The sequence below is a fragment of the Symphodus melops genome (genome assembly GCF_947650265.1).
Source record: "Symphodus melops genome assembly, chromosome: 22".
NCBI classification, from domain to species: domain Eukaryota; kingdom Metazoa; phylum Chordata; class Actinopteri; order Labriformes; family Labridae; genus Symphodus; species Symphodus melops.
The window spans coordinates 13628856-13652930 of record NC_136712.1 but is presented as its reverse complement, the minus strand read 5'-3'; the positions used below and the strand labels follow the sequence as shown (position 1 = coordinate 13652930).

The 24075-nt window shown below is 39.9% G+C and overlaps 1 protein-coding gene across 1 annotated transcript; it reads right to left on the bottom strand.

The window, feature by feature from the left end:
• Positions 1-4043: 4043 nt before the first annotated feature.
• Positions 4044-22625, bottom strand: rassf8b (Ras association domain family member 8b). Its single transcript, XM_079335147.1, has 10 exons — positions 22308-22625; positions 14714-14884; positions 12470-12820; positions 12165-12370; positions 11820-12023; positions 11570-11644; positions 8689-8811; positions 7039-7165; positions 6232-6555; positions 4044-6190 (listed from the first exon to the last, which is right to left on the bottom strand). The coding sequence occupies exons 2-9, from the start codon at positions 14823-14825 to the stop codon at positions 6440-6442; spliced, it is 1314 nt and encodes a 437-aa protein (XP_079191273.1). The 5' UTR covers positions 14826-14884; positions 22308-22625; the 3' UTR covers positions 4044-6190; positions 6232-6439.
• Positions 22626-24075: the final 1450 nt, after the last annotated feature.

Sequence of the window (24075 nt, the reverse complement as noted above, 5' to 3'; positions counted from 1 at the left end):
CAGTTTGCATTTTTGGACCTCCCTGTGAACAATGGCCAGGCCACCACCACGGCGACAGGGGCGGGGCTTCCCGACAGCAGAGCAGCCAGGTGGACAGAGATCATTTAAATGAATGAACTCTTCATCTCTCTGCCATGTCTCTGAAAGACACATAATATCCAGGTTTTCTCTTGTAAAAAGATCGTTTAGTGAATGAGACTTGTTCGCAATTGAACGAGCATTCAATAGGCCGACATGGATTGACGTCTCGGAGGTAGTGTCCGTGTTGAGGAGCGGGATTGGACGAAGGCACATCCAGCGGTCACGTGAGCTCCAGCTGGTCCATGCTGGAAAAGCCGGCATAAACACGGAAGTAGGCGATGGCGATGAAAACCCCTGACCATGGCTCCAGCACTGCGAAGGGTCCAGGACAGTTGTTGAAGTGCGGGCAGGCGGCAGCGAGGACACGCTGACGCACACATCGAGGAGAGGGATCTGGCGCAGGAACCGAGCGTGGTCCCGGCAGCCGAAGACGACGGAGCCCCCGTGCGCCGCAGCACGTCTTCGCTTTACTTGGATACCGGACCGAGAGCCTCTTTTTCTGGACCTCCTGGATCTCCTGCGGGTCTTTCTCGGCACCCGATACAGCATCAAGTAGTCCTGTGAGTCGGGATGGATTTCAAACGGAGGCGGAAATGCCTGTTTGTAACGGTCCCAGGTATGAAACATGTCCTCCAATGACACTTTGATACGAAATAAAGAGTCCCGATCATAGGTTAGTAAAGCCAGGACACTTCTATTTGTCATCTGGGCTGCTAAGATCACATATAGTGAAACAATAATCATCAATAATCTACAAAATAGAGAGCGAGCCGTGGCACTGCCAGTCACAGGCGCCAGTACGGTTTGAACGTAAACAACTCAGTGAGTTGAATACAATATACCAGAAGGACAGGATACACCAACATCAAAGAATCATTGTAATGTAAAGATAATGTTTTATCACCATTTGTCACTGTAAGGTAACCTCCTCTCTGTATTGCATATAAGGATTTGAAATGTGAAAGTTCGGGAGAGAACGCTGCAGACTGCGGCCTCCTCTCCACGCTGTGTGTCATTAAAGAGATCTGATTCAAGCGCTGAAGTCTGAAGTTCTTCTGAGATTTATCAACTCTCTACCTCACAAAGGAGAATTTCCACTACACCTGTTTCCATGCGTGTCTTCCTCTTCCGGGTTTGCCAAATTCGTGTCTGCACTGATGCTAACATTTCTTTGTTTGCATCTTATGAATTAAATTTTTTTTTTTGTCCTTCCATTTCGACTGTTGCTCTTAACAGTTTAGTTCATAATCAATTTATGCTTAACTTGACTGAACTTTTTTATTGGCTTATAGCTGTTAGCACTCTCAAAGTTGCTTTTAGTTTCCAGTTTGGATATTGTCACACTGGCCATCCGTACCTTGCCGTACTCAAGCACGATTGCCCCCTCGCGATCACTCTGCATCAGGACTATAACCATGCCTGAGCATGATTACCTCTTGGACATAACTTCATAATACAGCACATGCATGCTTTATATTATTATGAAGCTTGTCCAGTTTACAAACAGGCGGACTCAAGTAAAAAGTGTACCGTGCCGAAGCACAGCTCTCCAAAGTGTGCAAAAGCCAAAGAAGTGTACAGTGCCTGAGTACGCTACTGAGCGGTGACACTGGCCAAACGAACTGGAATTTAGGGTTGAAGCGTGCTTGGGCACAGTATGGATGGCCTGTGTGACCGCACCCTTAATGATTTCTTTTAATAAAAAAAGGAGAAAAATTTAAGAAAAACAAACAAAATAAAATCCCCACCCCAAACACTTTTAACACAAAACTTCTTAATCCAACTAGCTGAACTTACACCCTAACTTGAAATTTGACTCTCTACTTTTTGGTCATCACAGGAGAATGTATTCATTATGTGAAAATGTGTTTTACATTGATTTAGAGTGCTTTCATTAAAAAGGTTTTAAGTCATAATGATTTTTTTAACGGCTATATTATTATTGTTATTGTTTGCTTTTACTAGTATATGCACTTGTTACGGCTGTATGTTCCCTGTGCTGTTTTGTTCCCTGTCTATTTTTCTCCTGCACAGGTGTGGCCACTGATTGTCCAACGAGGCTCACCTGGATTCAGTGCTTAAAAGGCTTGTGCTGGCTTCAGCAGGCAGAAGACTTTTGGGGATGGGACTGCTGTGGGTGGCTGTCAGGGATTGTTTGTTGTGTTTTGTCACATTAGTCTAAGTTGATCATTGTTATCACTTAGTTTGTATAATTGTAATAAATCCCTTTATTTGACTTGGTTAGTGTTAGTGTGTTTTAATGGGTTAATTTGTGGAATCTTGTTAGCCCCATAGGGCCGCCTGATGGTGGGGCGTAACAGCACTAATCACTGGGTTTAAGACTTATAAAAACACAAGAAAATCAGGAAGAATAGTTAGCCTACCTCTTCCACATTGCATTGAATAAAGTTTTTGATTTGAAAATATCACACAACCATGATTAGAACATGTCCAGCAAAGACACTGCACTTCCCACAGCCAAAACAAAAATAAAAGGTCCTCTCATGTTCTTTAAATATATTTTATTAATTCATTATTTTACATTGTTCTTGAATTGTATTTTCCTGGCTTCCATTATTTGTAACTGACCCAAAGAATACATTGGCAAAAAGAAAAGTAGGTACAGTTGTAAGTAAACAATACAAAACCAAATGTTCATACACAATCATTTATGTTGTGTAGTTGTTGAATTAATATAAGCCACTGATATAAGCCTGCAGGATGTTTAAAGTAAAACGCTCATGTAAACACATTTGATGGATTGCCATAGCTTATAAACTTTGTAGCTCTACTTTATCTTTTTAAAAATGCAAAAAACGCTACTACATGTATCGTGAGCCACCAGAAACACTTTCTTTTTCAAAGAAAAGTTGCAGCCATCTCTTAGCCAAATCCTTACTCCATAGCATTTGTTATATAGTATTAGAGTCAAGGTTACATGTTAAACTCAAGTTCACATGAGAGTGAATTAAGAATTTAACTTCAGACATCACAAACAGCATTTACCCAGAATGACTTTATGCCTATTCTTTCCTAGACAATGTTCCATTGTGAAACATCCCTGAACCACACTTTTCAAAACCACTTCATGGCTCTTTTCATAATGGCTGCATCATTGCATTTGTATATTTAAAAAAAATCATCATTGATGGCACAACCGAAACAAAATGGCAATGTCTCATAGACAAGAGTAAAAAAAAAAAAAACAGATACAGCCAGACACTTTACATCGAGAAACTTCTGCCATGTGTCAAAGAAATGTAGTTTATATATATATATATATATATATTGCCAGACTTAAATAAAAAGTTAGAAATGTATGTGCTGCTTTGTTAGAATGCTATTATGAACTGGCCTGCTCTTTACCAAAGCTTAATCTCCATCAGTGTAAATGTCAACAAGGCAAAAGGGGAAACACCAAACCAAAAGTACAATTAATCACAGAAGAATTGCCGCATCCTTGATGGCCACAAATTTGGAGTTGAATAAGACCAATCTCACATTACTGCATGCACACTGAGCTACCTATTGAATGGCAACATTAAAATGTACCCTCTCTTTATCAGTAAGGCATGCCATAATCTAAAAGTACAAAAGAGATGTTAAAGCTAAAGTTGTTGTTATGACGATCATACTACTGGGCTTCAATCAATTGAAAAAAAATAAAAATAAGAATAGTTATGACGAGAACTCTTCTGGTTGTCTTTGCACTGCGTAAAGAACAAAGGAAAATCTCTCACACTGAAAAATACACTCACAGTGCAAACACAAGTTGCTTCCAAGCTTATGGTTGTATACTAAGCTTTGGAAAAAAGTGTGTTGTGAATAGGTAGAAAAGATGAGTAGAAATACACAAGACTGTATAAATCAAATTGGTCAAAGTAAAAAAAAAAAAGTCATGCTAAACAAATAATGGAAACACATCAGTGTGTAAATAACATCTAGATGGAAAAGCTCCTGACAGTTTTGTAACTGGCGGGGTATTTGTACATACTTTATTTGAAATAAAATACTTTATAAGCGAAAAGTACACTACAGAAAATAAAATAGATAACCTAAAACAGCTTATGAGTTTATATAAAGTAAACTCAAGGACTCTCAGTCTCCACTCAAGTGTGAACTAAAAATATTATGTTGTCAAAGAAGAAAACTGTGAACCTCCAAGTTTACAAATTGAATTGAATTTTAATTCCAATGTAATTTTCACAGCCCACACGATAAGGTCTTAAAAAAGGAGTGCCAATCTTTTCTGAATTTAAAGGAAAACTGTCCTGAGAGCTGTAATTTTAATAATTAATCACGAACCAGGACAGATTAATTAATGTTATATCCAAATATGTATAGATTTGTGGTCACGCTGAGTCTTAATTTGATCAGGAAACATTTTATGAGACTGGCCACGCACTTATTTTGCCAAGGTTTTCCTTTCCTGTGAAACAATGTTTTCTTTTTTTATCCTGTGTCTCCATCAATGTGTTACTTCTATTTGAGGAAAGGTGATACACTGCACAGGGATAAATTGCATACATATAAAAATAAGTACATTCATCTCGCAATTTATGGTTTAACACTAGCTTTGGTTCATGTGGGACATTTTTACTTAGTTATAATATTTTAAAAAAAGAGGATGTCTGGGACTGGAGTCCCTGCTTAATGAAAACAGTAACACACATTGGATACTTTGCTTCATGGAACCTCAGTTTAAACAATGAAATCTATCAGTCTGATGTCTTGTCAAAAAGTAATGTGCAGTCATATAGTACACAGTCATGAAGACAGATGACATCATGCCAGGAGCAACTTTCACAAAGTTAACTTTCTGAATAGTGTATCATTGTTGCCACCTGGTGGTCGGGATGTGGGAAAGCAGGTCACTGTTGGCAAACAGTAAATAGTTAAAGTTACTCCTATCTTCTCTTCATTTTGCTTACTCACCTTTTCATCAAACACAAAATGCTAATTTATTACCTAAAAGAAAAAAAGCTAGATATTCAAGCTTACGTAAAAAAGGAGTCAGTGTTAAGTGATGCTGACATCAGTTACCAAGACAACGTATCACCTGAATTGGTGCTTGGAAGTATTTCATAAATGATATATTTGCGCATAGTTCATTATCTCCCTTGAGTTCTTTTTAAACCTCAGACTTAACAACACCTGTTTTTTAACAGCAGAGTAAGGCAACCTGATATGGCTGTGCTTGTAGCACAGGTGTGGTGTTTGTGCATGCTCGTGCAATGGAATATGTTTACAAATGTCTATATCACTCACCTCCTGACACTCACCAGTGTGTCAGGAGGTGGGCACCTAACCCACACACCAGCTCAGGAGCGTACAGCTCACTGTAGGTAATCCCCCTCATTCTGATATTTATTCATTAGTGCATGTTCATAGGATCCTGATTGGGCATGTGTTTGTATGTCATACTATATGTGTGTAGCATTTTCAATAATAGTGTTAAATTAAATTACTCCTTGCAGTATTGATAAAGTATATCTTCCCCTTCTCATATTGTAAAGTTTTCACACTATACATCTGATCAACCATTTTAAATTAGTCTCAGAAGTTTCGAAAACATGTCGGTGTAGTTTTTTCCTCAAAATCTGCTCTGATCCTGTATTTGATCATGCCTATAAAGCTTTTTGTCAGCCCTGCTCACAACAGGATGTTTCTGTGTCTGTAACTTTAAATGTAAGTGAGCTGTCTAACCACGTCCCTCTGGAAGGGTATGTGGCATTGCTTTCCGTGCACCATGCCCTATTGTGTATGGTGGAAAGGCAGACTCGGAGGACAAAACAAACACCTAGCTGCAGGAGAGTAACACACCAAGGGGAGGGTTTGCTTGCTTTTGTGATGTCACAAAGAAAAAAATCTCTAAATGGCCTGTTTGAGCACACTTTTTCAGAAAAGTGGAGCAGGTAAAAGAGGGAGAGCATGGACTTTTCTCATAATTAGTGGGGGTTGTAAACAGGCTAGGGACACATATTCCTGTTAGAAAAACATGGTGATGTGTATTTTGCATAATATGTGACCTTTAAAAAGATTAACCAACATAAAAATAAAGTTAATCTGCACTGTTTGACTCCTCATTTAAGAACATTACTTCTGCTAGCTGGTAGTTTTTTCAACTGTTTAAATTGAGCTTTTTTAGACTTGAGAGTGATTTTAACAGCTACATTAATGAATAATGACATCAGTTAGAGTCTCTGTCCTTCAAAGACTGAAAATTTTGAAAAAATGTTCTTAGATTTATCTTCATCCTACATCGTCCTCATTATTTCAGCAGTTTGTGAAGTTAAATTTGAGGTCCTGGTAACATCCAATTGTGCGCCAGGCACCGTAATTTTGAAAGTTTTTAAGGTCAGACGTAGATTCCTTCGGGGTTGAGGCTGGAGGACACAGGGCTTTGAAGAGCACGGAGATCATTGGGCAAGAGCCGAGAAGAGCTGAGTAGCTTCAGAGAACCAGATTCCACTTCTGTAATAATAAAAAAAAAAACACAATAAAAAGCAGTCAAGGACAAGGCACAGTTTGATTTTACAGTTCTACTTTTCCAATACTCTTTCAATCTAAGAAAATAATACAATGGAACCTTTCTACTTCTCAGCTTATCGTAAATATTTCAACTAGAGGTTAAATCATTGTTAAAGTCTTGCAGCATTTTTGGAGCTGCCACGGATGCTGTCTGTTTAATGGGGTTAGAGACTTAAGCTTCTGAGACATATCAGACATAGCTTCGCTGCTCAAATATACAGTTTCATCAAACATGTATTTCTCAGGATGACCACAGGGTGGCTCTGTGTACACAAAAATGTGAAAAGAATCTTTTTTTATCAAAGCGTGTTAGTTGGAATGTATTTAACCAAGAAATTGAACTTTTTTTACAAAAAAACATGGTGATTCGGAGTGTGATGGAGTATCTGCTGATGTGTCCATGCTTATATGAGAGAGTATACGTGCCGTTATTGTTTTCTCCTGCAGGCAGAGCGGGCAACACGGTGACCTTGGTACCAGTCTGCTGAATGAACTGCTGCAGGTTAACCTGTCGAAGCTCTTTTGTCAGCTGCTCCAGCTCCTGCTCTTTTTCCTGTGATGGAAAAAAACTGTCATGATTGGGTTTGGTTTAGTTTAGTATTTTGAGTATTTCAGTGTTTCGATTTCCTTTTTTTAATTTCTCATCTATCCTATTGTTGCTTGTTTCCTTTGTCAAGTAAGTGATGGATCTCTCACTGACTGACATGGCATTGTGATGTGTAACAGGATTGCCAGGGGAAGCCAACAAGAATGGAAAAGTAAACAAACGCCATAAAACAGAAAAAAGGTAAAGACAGTAAATAAGCAGGAAGGTGAAACCATGCTCTACGGTCTACCAAAAACGTATTTATGAAAACTACGGCTAAATTTAGAATTCTACGGCAAGTCTGTACACAAAATCAAGTCAGACAGAGAACATATTACTCTGTATATTTACAGTATAGAAGATTGGAAAAACTTTTATTCACAACAAAGGTATTTACACATAGGCTATGTACCATGGCTATGAGTGGGTAAACTGAAAAACATAAACTAAGTTTGTCACATGACATCATGCTGTCATGGTTACAGAGAAGTTGCAAAGTGATGTCCTTTTTATATTAAACATTAAACTTAAACTTGTCGAGCCCTTTCAGCCAGGTGAGGTCAATGAAGTCAGTCAGGGCTCACGGTTTTGGCAGGACATTGACATTCAGCCTCTGTGTTTCTTCCCTTCTGTGTCAATGTTACCTTCGGTCATTGTTGCATTTTCCCGATGTCAGATTTTCTTGTGGTTCCTCATGGATCCCTGTGTTTTCCCCTTTTGGATTTTGTTCTAGAAAGTTTTTGTTTTGCATTTTGCCTCTTGCCTTTTTGTTAAAATAAATGTTATTTGAGTTTCTGATATTGGATCCACACCTTTTTTTTTCTACAACTGTGACAAAAACAATGACAACTAAAGAGGTTAATAATATACTCAATGTGCATTATGAAACATGGAGATAACTTTTAAAACAGCAACAGAAAAAAGGCTTGAACCTTGGTGCAAAACTTGCATCATTCACTCATCTTTTATGTATTTGCATTATAAGGTGCGTGATAAGATAAGTAAAAAATAACAATCGATCACACTCTGCTTAGGATCTCTCTAAAAGTCAAACTAGAATGAGACAGCTTAAAAGAAGCGTTAGCTCCCAGATGGTTACGCAACTACAGGCGAGGGATTGTGTACTTATTCATTCCCCTCTCTAATCAGACGAAGAATGCTGTAATACCCTCTCTCCCTTCTCCATCTAATTACTTTATGCTACCCACACCCTGCTGGACCTTGCTTGTCTCTGAACTAGGATTCATGCAGCCAAATATCCATTATGCATCAATACAAGACCAGAGATTAAACTTTGCTTCACTGCCCACAACTTAATGAGTTTAGATTTCTATGGGTCCACCCATGTTCAGTAAGTATTTTTTTAAACATATCCTGAAATTAAATTCCAATAACAAACTCCACTATCACATTAGCACAAACTGCCAAAAGTCCTTCAAACTACTGACAATTTCGAGGCAACGGTTCTAAAAAGTAGGACCTAAACTGACCTGTAATCTCTTGCTAGACTGGCCAAGTGAGCGTTCCAACGCCATGCAACTGCTCTCTAGTCGTGCTGTGTGTTGGCTCTGCTTTTCCAGCTCTGTGCTCATTTTCTCCAGCTGTGATTGCACCTGTAAACCGGGGAAGAAGTACAGAGAGAACGCCAAAACTCATAAAAACTTCTCAAAAGAGATGGGCAGAAGTACCGTAAATTCCGGACTATAAGCCGCTACTTTTTTCTCACACTTCGAGCACTGCGGCTTCTACTCCGGTGCGGCTAATGCATGGATTTTTTATGGGGGACAATGAGCTTCTGCCGCAAAAACATTTGACTTCGTCACGTCGGATCTTAATATCAGTCATTTTGCGCTTCATGCACGCACCCTCATGATGGAAAACACACGGAGAAATACATATGATGCAGCTTTCATGTTAAAGGCGATCGACCTGGCTGTCAAAGAAGCTAACAGAGCTGCTGCACGTTAAGATGACACTGACAGCGACAACAGAGACTGAGGAAGTGAGTAATGAAGTCATTCTGAGGCAGTGAATGATTCTTGTGAAATACACTCAACAAAAATATAAACGCAACACTTTTGTTTTTGCTCCCATTTGTCATGAGATGGACTCAAAGATCTAAAATTCATTCCAGATACACAATATTACCATTTCTCTCAAACATTGTTCACAAATCTGTCTAAATGTGTGATAGTGAGCACTTTTGCTTTGCTGAGATAATCCATCCCACCTCACAGGTGTGCCACATCAAGATGCTCATCAGACACCATGATTAGTGCATAGGTGTACCTTAGACTGTCCACAATAAAAGGCCACCCTGAAATGTGCAGTTTTTGCTTTATTGAGGGTCTGGGGACTCAGAACCAGTCAGTATCTGGTGTGACCACCATTTGCCTCATGCAGTGCAACACATCTTCTTCGCATAGAGTTTATCAGATTGTCAATTGTGGCCTGTGGAATGTTGGTCCACTCCTCTTCAATGGCTGTGCGAAGTTGCTGGATATTAGTGGGAACTGGTACGCGCTGTCGTATACGCCGGTCAAGCACATCCCAAACATGCTCAATGGGTGACATGTCCGGTGAGTATGCTGGCCATGCAAGAACTGGGACATTTTCAGCTTCCAAGAATTGTGTACAGATCCTTGCAACATGGGGCCGTGCATTATCTTGCTGAAACATGAGGTGATGTTCATGGATGTATGGCACAACAATGGGCCTCAGGATCTCATCACGGTATCTCTGTGCATTCAAAATGCCATCAATAAAATGCACCTGTGTTCTTCGTCCATAACAGATGCCTGCCCATACCATAACCCCACCACCACCATGGGCCACTCGATCCACAACATTGACATCAGCAAAGCGCTCACCCACACGACGCCACACACGCTGTCTGCCATCTGCCCTGAACAATGTAAACCGAGATTCATCCGTGAAGAGAACACCTCTCCAACGTGCCAGACGCCATCGAATGTGAGCATTTGCCCACTCAAGTCTGTTACGGCGACGATCTGGAGTCAGGTTAAGACCCCGATGAGGACGACGAGCATGCAGTTGAGCTTCCCTGAGACGGTTTCTGACAGTTTGTGCAGAAATTCTTTGGTTATGCAAACCAATTGTTTCAGCAGCTGTCTGAGTAGCTGGTCTCAGACGATCTTGGAGGTGAACCTGCTGGATGTGGAGGTCCTGGGCTGGTGTGGTTACACGTGGTCTGCGGTTGTGAGGCCGGTTGGATGTACTGCCATATTCTCTGAAACGCCTTTGGAGACGGCTTATGGTGGAGAAATGAACATTCAATGCCCGAGCAACAGATCTGGTTGACATTCCTGCTGTCAGCATGCCAATTGCACGCTCCCTCAATGCTTGCGCCATCTGTGGCATTTTGCTGTGAGACAAAACTGCACATTTCAGAGTGGCCTTTTATTGTGGGCAGTATAAGGTACACCTGTGCACTAATCATGGTGTCTGATGAGCATCTTGATGTGGCACACCTGTGAGGTGGGATGGATTATCTCAGCAAAGCAAAAGTGCTCACTATCACACATTTAGACAGATTTGTGAACAATGTTTGAGAGAAATGGTAATATTGTGTATCTGGAATGAATTTTAGATCTTTGAGTCCATCTCATGACAAATGGGAGCAAAAACAAAAGTGTTGCGTTTATATTTTTGTTGAGTGTATATTACGGTCATCTTTTTCATCAGCCGTGTTACAGACACCGTCGGCTAGGCTTCGTATTGTAACGGTTCATGTTGTAAAGTCAGTAGTTGATAATGTGTTCATAATTCCGATTATGTGGAGAGTCAGTGAATGCACCAGCGAGAACGTGTTGAGTGGCTGTATGAGAGAACGCTGGGGGAGAGAGTTGGATTGTTACGGCAAGTTATGTGTTGCTCTCTGCTGTAAACGGCGTGGTCACGGCCGACAGTGATCGGGTTATTAAGTTATTATTTGAACGCTCTCGTCGTCCTTTAACGTCCGTACGGACGCTACAGTATTTGCGGATGTTACCGGTAGCCTACGTCTGTGTAAATGGCTCTTGTTATAGCGTGGACACCTGCGGCTTATAATCAAGTGCGGCTTATATATGTACAAATACATTTATTTACTTATTTTTAGCCGGTGCGGCTTATATCCAGGTGCGCTCAATAGTACAGAATTTACGGTAATTCATCCTCATAAAAAAAGATGTTGGACTCTTTCATGGCTTTAATGTGTTGAGAAGACAATGATTGTTTTAACCTATAATTTCAAAATTGTTGAGTTTGGTCATGTTAAAGCCCACCTTGTAGCTTTACATTCAGAAATCTGTGTGTGTGTGTGTGTGTGTGTGTGTACGTTTTTTTAAAACAACTGACTGGCTGCTGTACCTCCTCCTCATTGACCTTCTGGTTGAGCACTGCCTCCTGCAACTGCTGCTCCTGTTCAAGACCTGCTTCCATACTCTGCATGACGTCACATATAGAGTAAAATATAATAGAAGAACTGATAAGGGTTTGTTTTACAGACATGGTGAGCTTATATAAGACAGAAAAATACAAAACCATTTCATGTTGTTCATAAACCCAACATAACACTATCCACTGGATCCAGTTGGCTTCCTAATGATTTTGAGCTTACCTGTATGCTTGTCAAGTACTCTGAAAGCTTGGCCTCACAGTCCCGGAGGCCACCCTGCAGCTCGGCTAGCTGTTGCCGGAGTTGTCGCTCGCTCTCCTGCTCAATCTGCAGCTCGTTCTGCCAGAATTCCTCCTCCTCCAGCTCTGCATCGTTCCTCCTCACCTGCTGTTCCAAAAGCAGCAGCTCCTCTTCTAAATGTGCCTCCTGGTAAGAGAAAAATGATCAAACCTAGAAACTTTCCTGCCCGAACAGAGTATAACAAATGCAATATCAGAGAACAATGTAAAGTGAAAAAGAAGATGCACAAAGTTAAGTAGCAGTGCTAACAGCTGTGATTTCACTGACTTCATTGGACTCGCCGGCAGCCTCTTCCCAGTCTCGCAGCTCTGCCTTGCAGCCCAGAAGACGACTCTCAAGGGCCTGAAGTTTGTCTCTCTGCAGCTGCACCAACCGGCTCAGCTCTCTGGCTGGACTCCCAGGTACGGATGTTACTCCAACACCTCCAACCCTGTTCAGATTTAGACTCACACCATACTGCTGGGTCTGTTTGGCTGGATAGACAATGACAAGTAGAAGCACAAAAGAAGGAAATCCTGAACATCTAAAAGCATTATAACAACTATCACAAACAATCGTGCACTTAAATATACCTTCAGCATATTTGACTTTCCCAAATATGTCCCTTAGACCCCTTGCCCCTCCAGTAAAGGTCAGAGACTTGCGCTTGGGTTCCCTTCTTTTGAGCGAGCGGTCTGTCCCTGATGGGCGGAGCTTGGCCAAAGGAGGCAGACTCTGCCGGTGGAAACCGCGCTCTGGGACGCGTGACTGCCCATCGGATGTTGGCCGCTCACTGACAGAGGGGCCAGTTCGTTGAAGGATGAGCTGGACGTCGCTGGCATACTGACCCCACTTGTTGAGGGATACCACAGGGTTCTCATGCGGGGCCAGGTGACGTTCTGTTTCACGCCATTTTTCGATCAAGGTGTACCTGCCAGTTCGTCCTAGAATAAAATAACACATTGCTTTGGAGCTTAATTGAAAATTAATATTAATTAATGAATATTTTCTCTACTAGCGTGGGAAAAGACAGGCTTGTTTATTTCACATTCCTTCTAATAGTTAAAACAGACGACATAATGTAATTTTAGTCATCAATTAGTTTCAGCAACACTTTAATCAACACACCTACAGAGTTCTTTTGTTTTTTTGGCCAAACTACTGTCTTATGATCTGAGAAAAAAGTTTATTTTGTTTGGCTTTTATGCTGTTCCTTCACAGCTAAAACATGAACATGATGTAAAACAGATATGTACTTGGTCAATATTTCTTCCTCTACATTATCTTACTGTGCCAACTTCTTTTCCAGGGTGATGGTAAGTAAACTTTGGAGGATAGTGTTAAGTGTTCACCATCCAAAACTTTTGGCCTGTCTTTTATACAGAAAATATTTATTTTGATAGTCCTGGTATATAATAACATAATATCAGATTATAAACTTTACATGCAGAAGTTTATCCTCTTTAACAACTTTTTGTAAATCATCAATCCTAATTTCAAGCTTTACAGACAGAGATCTATTAAAAAAGCTCACAATCATTCATGGTAATTTTTATTTTTACTTTATACTGTAAGATTATTTATGATGTTATACTTATTGCTCATTGTAGGATTTGTCCATTTCTGTCAACTTAGGACAAAGCAATACTTAGTTTCTCTTTGCGGGTTTTGTCCTCTAAATGTGTAGGTAGTGTTTTCTTAGAAAAAGTGCCAGATATACAGTATAAAATCACATTTTAACCACAATTCTTCTTCAGCTGACTGATCACCTGATAATGAAAATGGATCCTCTGGTCAAAAAATGTAATTAACTTAATTAAGAACCTTTTGTTGAAATCGAGCAAATGTATGGGCTGGCAATTTCCTGGATGTAAAACAGCGAAGTGGACAGATGGCATCTTGTAGAGTATCAAACTTCTTGCATCTTTTAGATGCTTTAGACAACTCCTTGGGGTCAACCTGCAAGGAGGCCCTGAGGCTGTGTAGGTTAGCGTTGCTAATATTAGCCACAATCCGCAAACCAAATTAACATCTTTTATTCCCCGACCATGTGATCAAGATGTGTTGAATAAGTTTGAGTAAATAAGTAAGAGTGGGAAGACTAGAAACTGCTATAACAGTTCTCCTCTTCCTACACACTTTGTGTCGTTGTAAAAGAAGCACATTCATCTCTACAGACATTCACATGGAAGCTCCCTGATCTGGACAAAAGGCACATTGAGTACAAAGGACAATGAACGGCATTACTCCTGCTACACTGACGCGTGAAAGCCACACATGCTGTAAGTAAATCTATAGAGGTTTCTTAGAAATCCTTATATAATACCAATCCATTTAAAAAACAGCACATACTGTAGATTTGAAATAAAAGGACACGTTCCTATGGATGGGCAAAAGCTAGATTTCAAATACAATAAATGACAAACTATGACAAGTGCCAACTATAACTTCCCTTCAAGTGCACAGCGTGTCAATAAAACCAAAGTCTGCAGCATGACTCATCTTGTTTCGTGCAGCCCATTTATGGTGAAATGTCTTTGTGCCCTCAAGTCACTTTTCATTTTGTTGCAATTTATCATCTCCAGTGTGTCTGACATCCTGCCTGGCCAATATTGGACTCAACCCACATTACAGATAATGCCCACAAGGATTTGTGGGCACTTAAAATTTTGGGGGTTTTTTCTGCATAGAGGTTAGGTTACTTTAGGTTGTGTTCCTAGCCACTTTATGTAAGTGATTTTATTTTTAAAAAAGTGTACTTAAATTTGATTTTTACCTGCAAAAACACAAGATAAGCATACTATAACTTATATAGTCATCGGTAGTTTTGAAATTACCGATGGCTTGAGCTAAAGCAATGACCACCTCCTGGCATGTGGTGAACTCTGTGACCCCGCATACGATGCGCTGCACTCCATCCACCCACACTTTCAGCTCCATGGCCTTCATCTAGAGGCCCTCATTCCTCCACACCATATGGGGTTGCCAGTAATGTTTAACTGTCCATCCTGAAGAGGAAAAAAAACAGACATGAGGGGCAATGAACAGTTTTACACTTTTTTGTGTTGCAGACAAATGTCAAACTTCAGTGTTGAAAAATGAAACCAATTTGGGACTGCAAAGAACTGCAGAGCCTCAAGTGTCCACCATCATGTTCATTGCTCAATGTGACAGTGGTTACGCAGCACCCAAAACAACACCGACACAGAATCAGAAATATATCCAAAAGGGAAATTCCTTATTAATACATGCAGAAAGATAAAATTATCAAACAAGCACCTAATAACTGTTCAGAGTGAAAGCCGCTTTCTGTAAACAGACCACTACAACACAAACGCTTGTTCTTTTAAGTAGTTTCCTGTATAGCTTTTGATAAATTACACTGAGAACACACTTGTGATGCAGTGATTGTGACCGTCAAACAGGCCTCCTCCAATATATTTTCATTTGCCAGTGTCGGTGCAGAAAAGCTTTCAGTGGCCGCATGCACGCAGAACGAAAGCCATTTGAAACTGCTGACACAAGCACCTCGGCAGCGAGTCAGTCATTAGGAACCTGGCAAGGCCACGACAGCAGGCTGGTGCAACAGAGCAGTGAGGGAGCTGCTGCCTAATGCTCAGAGTTTTGCAGCCCCACTGTGCAGCAGCCCTCCTTTTTCCTGACTGGGCCATCAGCTCAGCTCTGATCCCTGACTTGCATATCACTTGAGGCTTCCTTTAACAATTTAGGCGTCTTCCATCTTCATCACAGCTGGGGTGGGACCCTAAACCCTCCTGCCATTGAACAACCAGTCTCCTTAGAGGCCAATCCTACTGAGACTGCATCACATTGCACAAAACTCTGCACTCAGGGCATCTGGTGAGAGTGAATCTTGCCTTTGGCGGAAAGTGAGATGATTTGTAACTGCAACCGATACTGCATCGGAACCCTGTTACAGCCAAATGAATGAGGCGTCACCCATGAATACAGCTTAGTGGAATAGGAAAGAAAGGAAAGTTCTGACTGTCAGTTTTAATTAATTTTCGATTAATTGCACAGCCATAGTCCATAGATTGACCTAACAATGTGTTTAATATTGTATATACACCATAAACCTCATGCCTTAAAGTACATGCTCCCCCTGGCCCTCTGACACAAATATCACAACACGTGAGAAGGTGTTTGCTTTTATCTGAAGCAGCATACGAGCAGGCAGCTGTGCAGAAACAGATGTTCAGATGTTTTTTTTAGTCCATCTGAGCGGGCCTATACTTTGGATAACGCTTTTCATAACCACTTAGACTCAAAATCTTTTACTTTTGAGGAGAAGCACACTGAATTTGGAAACTGTGACCTAAAAACATAACGCCACACTGGCTCCAGACTAATCAATGCCAAAGTAATCGAATAACAGCGAGACCATTGCAGCACGTTTCCTTGTGGAAACCAGCTTCGATTTTCGTCTTCGCCCTGTTAATAACTTCCAACACTTAAATCCCCAAATCTATGGCTCTCTTGCAGCCGTTACTTTCATTGATCTGAATTTTTGTCAGACTTTTCACCTTCTCTTTGGTTAAACCTTTAACATGGATTACTGTCACTTTTTATCCCCACTCTGCCAGAGCAAAAATAAATTAATCATACAGGCTAAATGGTGAGAGTATATAAATTAGCATGCTGAAACTAGTGGATTTCTATTTTGGTTCCTCTTAGCTGTATATATATTTTTCCATTTTAGTATCAGAGCTTTGGGGGGAATGTAAGTGTCCACAGCGAGTAACCTCAGGATCTGTGGGAAAGGTGCTTCTGCAGATGCTGGAATGTCGTTTTCCATTGGTCAGTCACAGTTAAATAAACACACCGGCTGAATGCCATACATTCCGACTGTGTGCCAAATCCTTCACATATAAACCAGGAAGAAAGTTATAAAGTAAAGTTAAACTTATTTCTCCTAAAGCACCATATATTAGGCATATTCATTACATATGGATCCAGCTTCTGATGCCAGTAATGAGCCTTAGAAATTATTTTGTATGTCTGTGAGATTGTCAATTTTCTCTAATTATTGTTGGATGACCAAATAACACTAACTGTGAAACTGGTGTTACACCCCACAGTATCAGGCCCTTCTGTCAGCTAATTATCAAAAGTTAGCTTATAAACTTACTACAATAAAATGGTGAACGTGCTAATCCTAATTGCTTAAACATTAGCATGATAGCATAGCAAAGACAGACTTTACAAAAGAAGTGGTCTTTGTTCCTGGGTTGCAAACATAGTACTGTACTTTAAAAGTGCATTATTTCTAAAGGACAGTAGGAGGCAACTCCTATGTTGCAAATAGAGGTCCAATAGAATGAAAAAAGACCTGATTTGAGGTCCATTCTTGACTGACCACCAGTTAGGAAACCACTGCTTTAGGGGTTGCTATCTGTGATCAACCAGTTGACACCAGAGCAACATGCCAAGCAAGAACAAGATATAGCAATGACAAGCCACCCTTCATTCAAATAAAGCCACTCCTGGCTCCAGAAAAAGAAACAGTTGACAGCCAAAAAGATCAACCTAAAATGGTAATCCCCGATCTATTGAATGACGCCATGTTAGCATGCTGGCATAGCCTTTGTCTCAATGCATTTTTTTTAATTGCTGTAAGAAAATAAGAGAGAGAGAATAATCTATAATACCAATTGGTGACATCAGAAAATGACAAAGAACAACCCAGCTGGGGTGAAACAGGTTGTGGTAATTATACAGTGGCTTTCAGACAGCTTTTGCTGGAGACCTTTAGTTTCAGACATGAAGAACACTGTGTTGTCTGGACTGTGAACTGCCAGGCTAAACTTAGTTGTGACTTCAATCTGCCTCCCCTCAAGTTTCATTCTCAGGATGCCACAAGAAGGCAGAGTTAGAGAGAGACTCAAGGGTAGAAGACAAGTAATTCTTAAATTTATTATAAGGATGGTAATTCATAAGACAGTATGAAAGCTCCTTTAATTTCCCCAAGATGAGTATTGAAGGATCAAAGACACCATTTTAATTACTCACTAACACAAAATACCAGCCAAAGAGTCAATTTCCTGTCTTGCTAAGTCTAGTGCTCTCTCAGTCCATCCCTAAATTAGACTTTAACAAACTCATTGATTAGGTTTGAACCCCTGACCCTAGCTTAGAAGTCTGCCAACAACATACACAGCAATCAAGACAACCATTAGCTGCAATTAAAAAAATGTTCCAAAACAGCAAACATGTCCCTGTGAAACTACAATTCTTTTTGGGATAAACCTTGATAAAATATCTCTTAATGGCACTAAATGTAACTTTAATCAGGTCTGGTAGTTCACATTGTAAAGTAAAGAAAATGTAAAGAAAAATGCTAAATAACATTAAGATTAACATTAGATAACAAAATCAATTAAAAGATTATGGCCGAACAATTTAAAATACAATTCAACACAATGTACAAAAAAGTTTATATTGATATCTATATTTTTCTTCAATGTAATTTGAACAGGTTGGTATGCGTGAGATGCAACGTTTTGTAGATGAAGCTGTACTGAGCAGATCAACAACAAAATCATGATGCAATCATAAACCCATTTTTAAAGCAACAAGGAGGCTGAGGCTTCAGGAGGGGTCCACAGTAAAAACAAGTGGCGCACAAAAGAGCATGCTGCACAGCAAAGTGTGTATGTATATGTGTGTGCGTGTGTGTGTGTGTGTGTGTGTGTGTGTGTGTGTGTGTGTGTGAGCCCACATGGCGAGGGGGGCATGACTGAATACAAACAATCCCTCACCATGGCGACACAGCTCTGGCTTTGTCCGGGCCTTACACAGATGACTGAATTGATTGGAGTACAAGCACTGGGAAAGTAGACCAAACAATCAGTAACAATTAAGAAAGCAGCCCGTGCTTTCCTGTCACTTCCTCTTTGTTCCCTTTCTACTGTGGACTGCAAGAAAACATGGAGGTAGGCTCTGCAGCAGGGTTTCTCAAACTCAGGATAAAAAAGGGTGCTACTGGAAGGTCTCAATTGTTCTGCTGGTGGACAGTGACCACACATATTGAACAGACCAACTATACGGTTACTATAAAAACAACATTACCAGTATGAAGTTGTTTCAACACAATGTCAAGAGAATGTCTTTCAAATTCTACAGGTACACTAAATAAAAAATGCAACATGTTTTTTAGATATTGCCATCTTCATACAACATGCTTACTCTAGCCAATCAGCTCCAACAAAACGTTTGGCTAAGATTGATCAAAATACCCAAAACTAGGCATTTCAGTATCACATAGTTTTTAGTAAGTACTTTACTGAGGCCCATTTCTGTTCTGAGCTTTATTCTAAAATCCTGTTGCTAACAGGTTAGCATACAATGCCAGCATGGTGAGGTTTAAAAGGTTTCTCTCATGTTAATCATTTTTGTTGGGATTGAAAACTAGACAACTATATGCACTGTTGTTGCACATTGAATTACAATGTAATCATTATTTAAATTTGAGCACATACACTCGCAATACTAAAAAGTCTAATTTATTGTAACAGATAAGAATTATTTATAATAATAATTTATACTTTATCAATCCCACAAGGGGAACTCGGTTTACATTGTCTAATGAACATGAACACACACGTACTGTAGGCCGACATACACACCACCTAGTGATCCTAGTGACATGCATTAATGGAGAGGTCTGAGAGTGAGGGGGCTGCCCACAGCGAGCACTCCAGAGCAGTTTTTGGGGTTTGGTGACTTGCTCAAGGGCCCCTCAGCAGTGCTCAGGCACCTCTCCAGCTACCAAACCAATTTCCGGACTTGGTCCATGCCGGGACTTGAGCCAGTAACCCTCTGGTTCCCAACCCAAGTCCCTACAGACTGAGCTACTGCCGCCCCCAAGAAGCAAGCAATGCTCAAGTATGCTGCTAAAAGCAGTCAGAGGAAGCTAAAGCAATTATTGATAATTTATCACACTGAACATCTTACTAGGATAAATGTAGAGGGTTTTTAAATATAATTAAAGAATGAGAAATGTCTGTCTTTTTGATAGAGCAATTTCAGAACTCAATAGTTCACAGTAAGTGTTCATTTCTGATTGAGGTGACATACCTGTACATCATTTAGTACATGACATTCCACTCCCCCACCCACCCCAGACACACAAACAAACAAAAAGTTGACTGATTTTGATATTCTACAGTAATAGACAATAAAGAGGAAACTACTGCAACTACTGTATATATTTTTGATGATTATAGCAATAAAATAATACCACAGTGAAACTGCATCAAGTACTACACATGGAGCCTCCCCAAGTTTCCCCTTAATTCATGAGCCTTCTCCACAATCTCTCTGCTATGTGGTTGTTATATGAACAAACTTGTTCGCGATTACTTTCACAGCAAATATGTCAGCTGAGTGGACTGCATTTAACAGATGTAGTACACTATTAATCATCTATTCTGTTGTCGACTGTAAGGCACTGTGTTTTACATCACAGTGGCTTGAAAGAATGCCATTTGGTGGAAGTTTTGATTGAACATCTGAAACAGGGATGAGCATGTCATTTGGTTCTAGTTCCACAGATGTGTGCACAATTTGGCTTGGTTAAACCCTAAATATAAGTATACTTCCACTACTGATAGTAATGTTCACCTTATTGTCACCTTGCAGTTAGAAAAGTTTCAACTAATCAGTTTGGTAGTGACATTAAGCCTTTAACCCTGTAAGACTCGGAGCTTAGCTGACCAGGAGGAGGTTGAGGGCTCTGATAAAAGATAAACTCAAAAGGATGTACAGGGTAAAGTTTGCTTGATTAAAGTTTTCTGCTTATGGAGTCAATAGATGATGGTTTGGAAAATAATGAGGAAAAACAATGACACGTTTACAATTCAAAACAACAACACTAAGGGGAAGCATAATAGGAGCATCTTAGTTTTGGTTGAGGGATGCTGATTGGACAGAAGTTCTAAAAAGCAGATCAACAAAAAATTAATTGATGTTGATCATCAAGAAATTGTTGACATTGTTGAGTAAATGTTATATTGCTCCAGCTTCTCATGTTGAAGGATATATATATGTGTATGTGTGTGTGTGTGTGTGTGTGTGTGTGTGTGTGTGTGTGATAGTACATTTGCTTTGCTTTGTTTTACCTTACATTAAATTGAATATCGGGCTCAGAAATAATTAGCAATCAACACAATCTGTTTTAAGAAGGCTTTTTTAAACTTAAAACAATACGACAGGTTTTTCAGTATGCTTAAGGTTATCAGAAATAAAGAGATACTTGTGGGTTTGCAGGCGTTGCCCGCATGGACACAAATGTACAGAAACTTAGTCACAAATGTCTCAAATGTCCCAAACAGCAAGAGATTTTTGCTGTCGAATTGGGGGGTTACATGATGTAAATGGGATACTAAAATTAGTTGTATTTGGCAGGAAATAATATGAAAAAAAGTAGCATCTGGACATATTCTGCTGTTTCTCACATGCAGCTCATCCAAAATTGAGAGAACTGTCCAGGGGTGCAGTATTTGGGCCGGTCAGGGTTTTAGAATATCCATCTATATCCCAAAAAAAGAAGGGTGTGTTAACTTTTGCGCTTGTGTTATAAAGCCAATTTAATCATCAACCAATAAGCAAGCAAATAGCAACAGTAGCAAGGCAAAAGCTTCCAACAGGCAAAAAAAACTGGAGCACAACCTAACTCATTGGTGGAAAGCCATCTGCCTCCCCTCCACAAACAGTTTGAAACAAACTATGACAAAGTGTCTTTTAAAGCTCATTTTCCTGTACATCCCATGTGCGCCTCAAGGACTTTTGACTTTAGTTGTAGCAGCAGAAGGAGCACTGATTAAAACCACTGCTGAGTGGGCGCTTATAGCCAAACTCTATTAAGAGATTCATCATTGCAGGGCTAAGCAGGCAGGCAGACACACACACACACACACACACACACACACACACACACACACACACACACACACACACACACACACACACACACACACACACACACACACACACACACACACACACACACGTCCCGCTGGCTCATGGATTAGGCATGTTACCATGAGGAAACACGAGTAGCGTTCCACTCGATTTGAGGATATATCCTTGTAATTTAAACTGCTATGCTACTTAGAGCAGGAAAAAAACAAATCTGCAATTCGTGATCCATGCGGCGTTTTTTAAAAAAAGAGGATTGGGCGAACAATATGAATAAAGCTGCTTAATAAAGTTATGCAAGTATCGCTTAACTGTGTGTATGCTATATTGTGCGTTGTTCTGTTTCCTGTAAATAATTCAATGCTGCATAATCTTGTATACATAAGAGCAGCTTTTAAATGTTGGCTCAGTGATTGACGCATTCAACCTACAGAATAGAAGAGACAGAAAAGACATTGAACGTATCAGACAGCTCTGTGTAAAAACATAGCCTACCTTTTCTCCGCAGCGAATTACTTCGTTTCTTGACATTTAAATATCTACTGTCGTCCTGTCTGCTCGATTTTTATTTCAGGAATAAAATCCACTACTTTCCGCTTCATTTTTAGCGAGCCACTTGTCAGAGGGTCTCGTTTGTTCCGAGCTGCTCACGCGCCCGCAGCAGCAGGGTGGAAGGCGCGCGCACATCCACGCCTGGATGTAAACATGACTCCCGTCCGGTTATTGGACCTCCGACAAGAGAGACGTCTTCAACATCTGCTGCCCTGTCTGCTAGGCTGCTGCTCTGCCTGTCACTGAGGAGGAACACAGACTTCAGAGAATGTTGTACATTACGTCGGAACTGAACTGGGACACCGCAAGGCATTATGGACCGGTTAAAGCCGCAATGCACTGGCGACTCAAATACACCCGTTCAGCTCGTGGAAAAAATGATGGTTATCATGGTCACATTTTTCATAAATAAAGACAAAAAAAAGCTTTTATGTTTCTACAAGTGTTTCAGAGTAGCTTAAACATCCAAAGTTACCAATCTGCCCCGCTGATTGGTAGTATTTCTCAGATTCCTCAAAACGTTGTCTACACTTTTGATCTAAAAGGTAACATCGTTACTTGCAGCACATTATTATTATTATTATTATTATTGGCTTGGCACGATTGAAATTTCTGACACCCAAGTATTTTTCTTAACACGTGTCCTTTGAGTCTGTCATAATATCGATAAGATATATTTAAAATGAATAAAATATACGGTTTTAATAGTTTGTTCTAGGCTATTAACTAACTTACGATAATTTATTATATTTATTCCCATGCACCCATGAAGAACATAAATCTCACAATGTGTTTCCAAAGTGTTTTCCTGTTATCCCTCTGCTCCGTGATTGTTCCAAATCCAGTTGTCACATGTTCACAGCATTTTGTCTACTTCTTTATACTAAAAGTTTAAACAAAAATGTACTGACTTCTGTCTCAAACTCTGAAAAACATCATTCTGCTCATCAGTGATCAAACACCAATCCAGTAAAAAAAACAAGAAAAAAACATATGACATATGGTCATGTTTATGCGCAATTAAAATGTGCTCTTTGAAATATGACTTTACATGTTACCTACAAAATTAACATCTCTCACCCCAACTTTAGGGTGCCTTTTACATGGGAAAAAAAACAGGAAGCACTGCCAAATCACCCATTCAGAATAAATAATTTAAACATAACAGAGATTCAGAAAACATAATTGTAAGCGTCTTTATTCTACTGCTGTTTTTTCCTTTTTTTCCAGAAATAAGCTTCACAGTGAACTTTTTAATCAAAAGTAGGCTCATTCTGATGGAGATTGTGTGGTTGCTTGTGTATCATTTCACACGTGTTTCTTAAAATACAGCCTGACATAATAGGTATCTCAGAGATGTCCACTAGAAATTTAAGCACACTGTGGGTTTGAGCTGCACATAGATGAAGGATATCTTTGACTTGAAGAAATTCCACATGAGTGTGTTTTCCCTTATTTAAATTCAAGTCAACACCCATGCTGTCTTCATGTCCCACACTATTAATCATGACAGGTTACTCTGTTGCTGATCGGGCAGAATCACAGATGACCTTCATCTTTTCACTGTACTCTAAATGTAGTGCTGCACAGCAGTTAAAACTGAATACCATAGTTATTTATGCTACCTGAGACAATATAACCCTTGTTTTGGATTTTATTTCATTTCAATTCAACAATTCTATACTAAGTTCAGCTGTCTATAAAACACCCA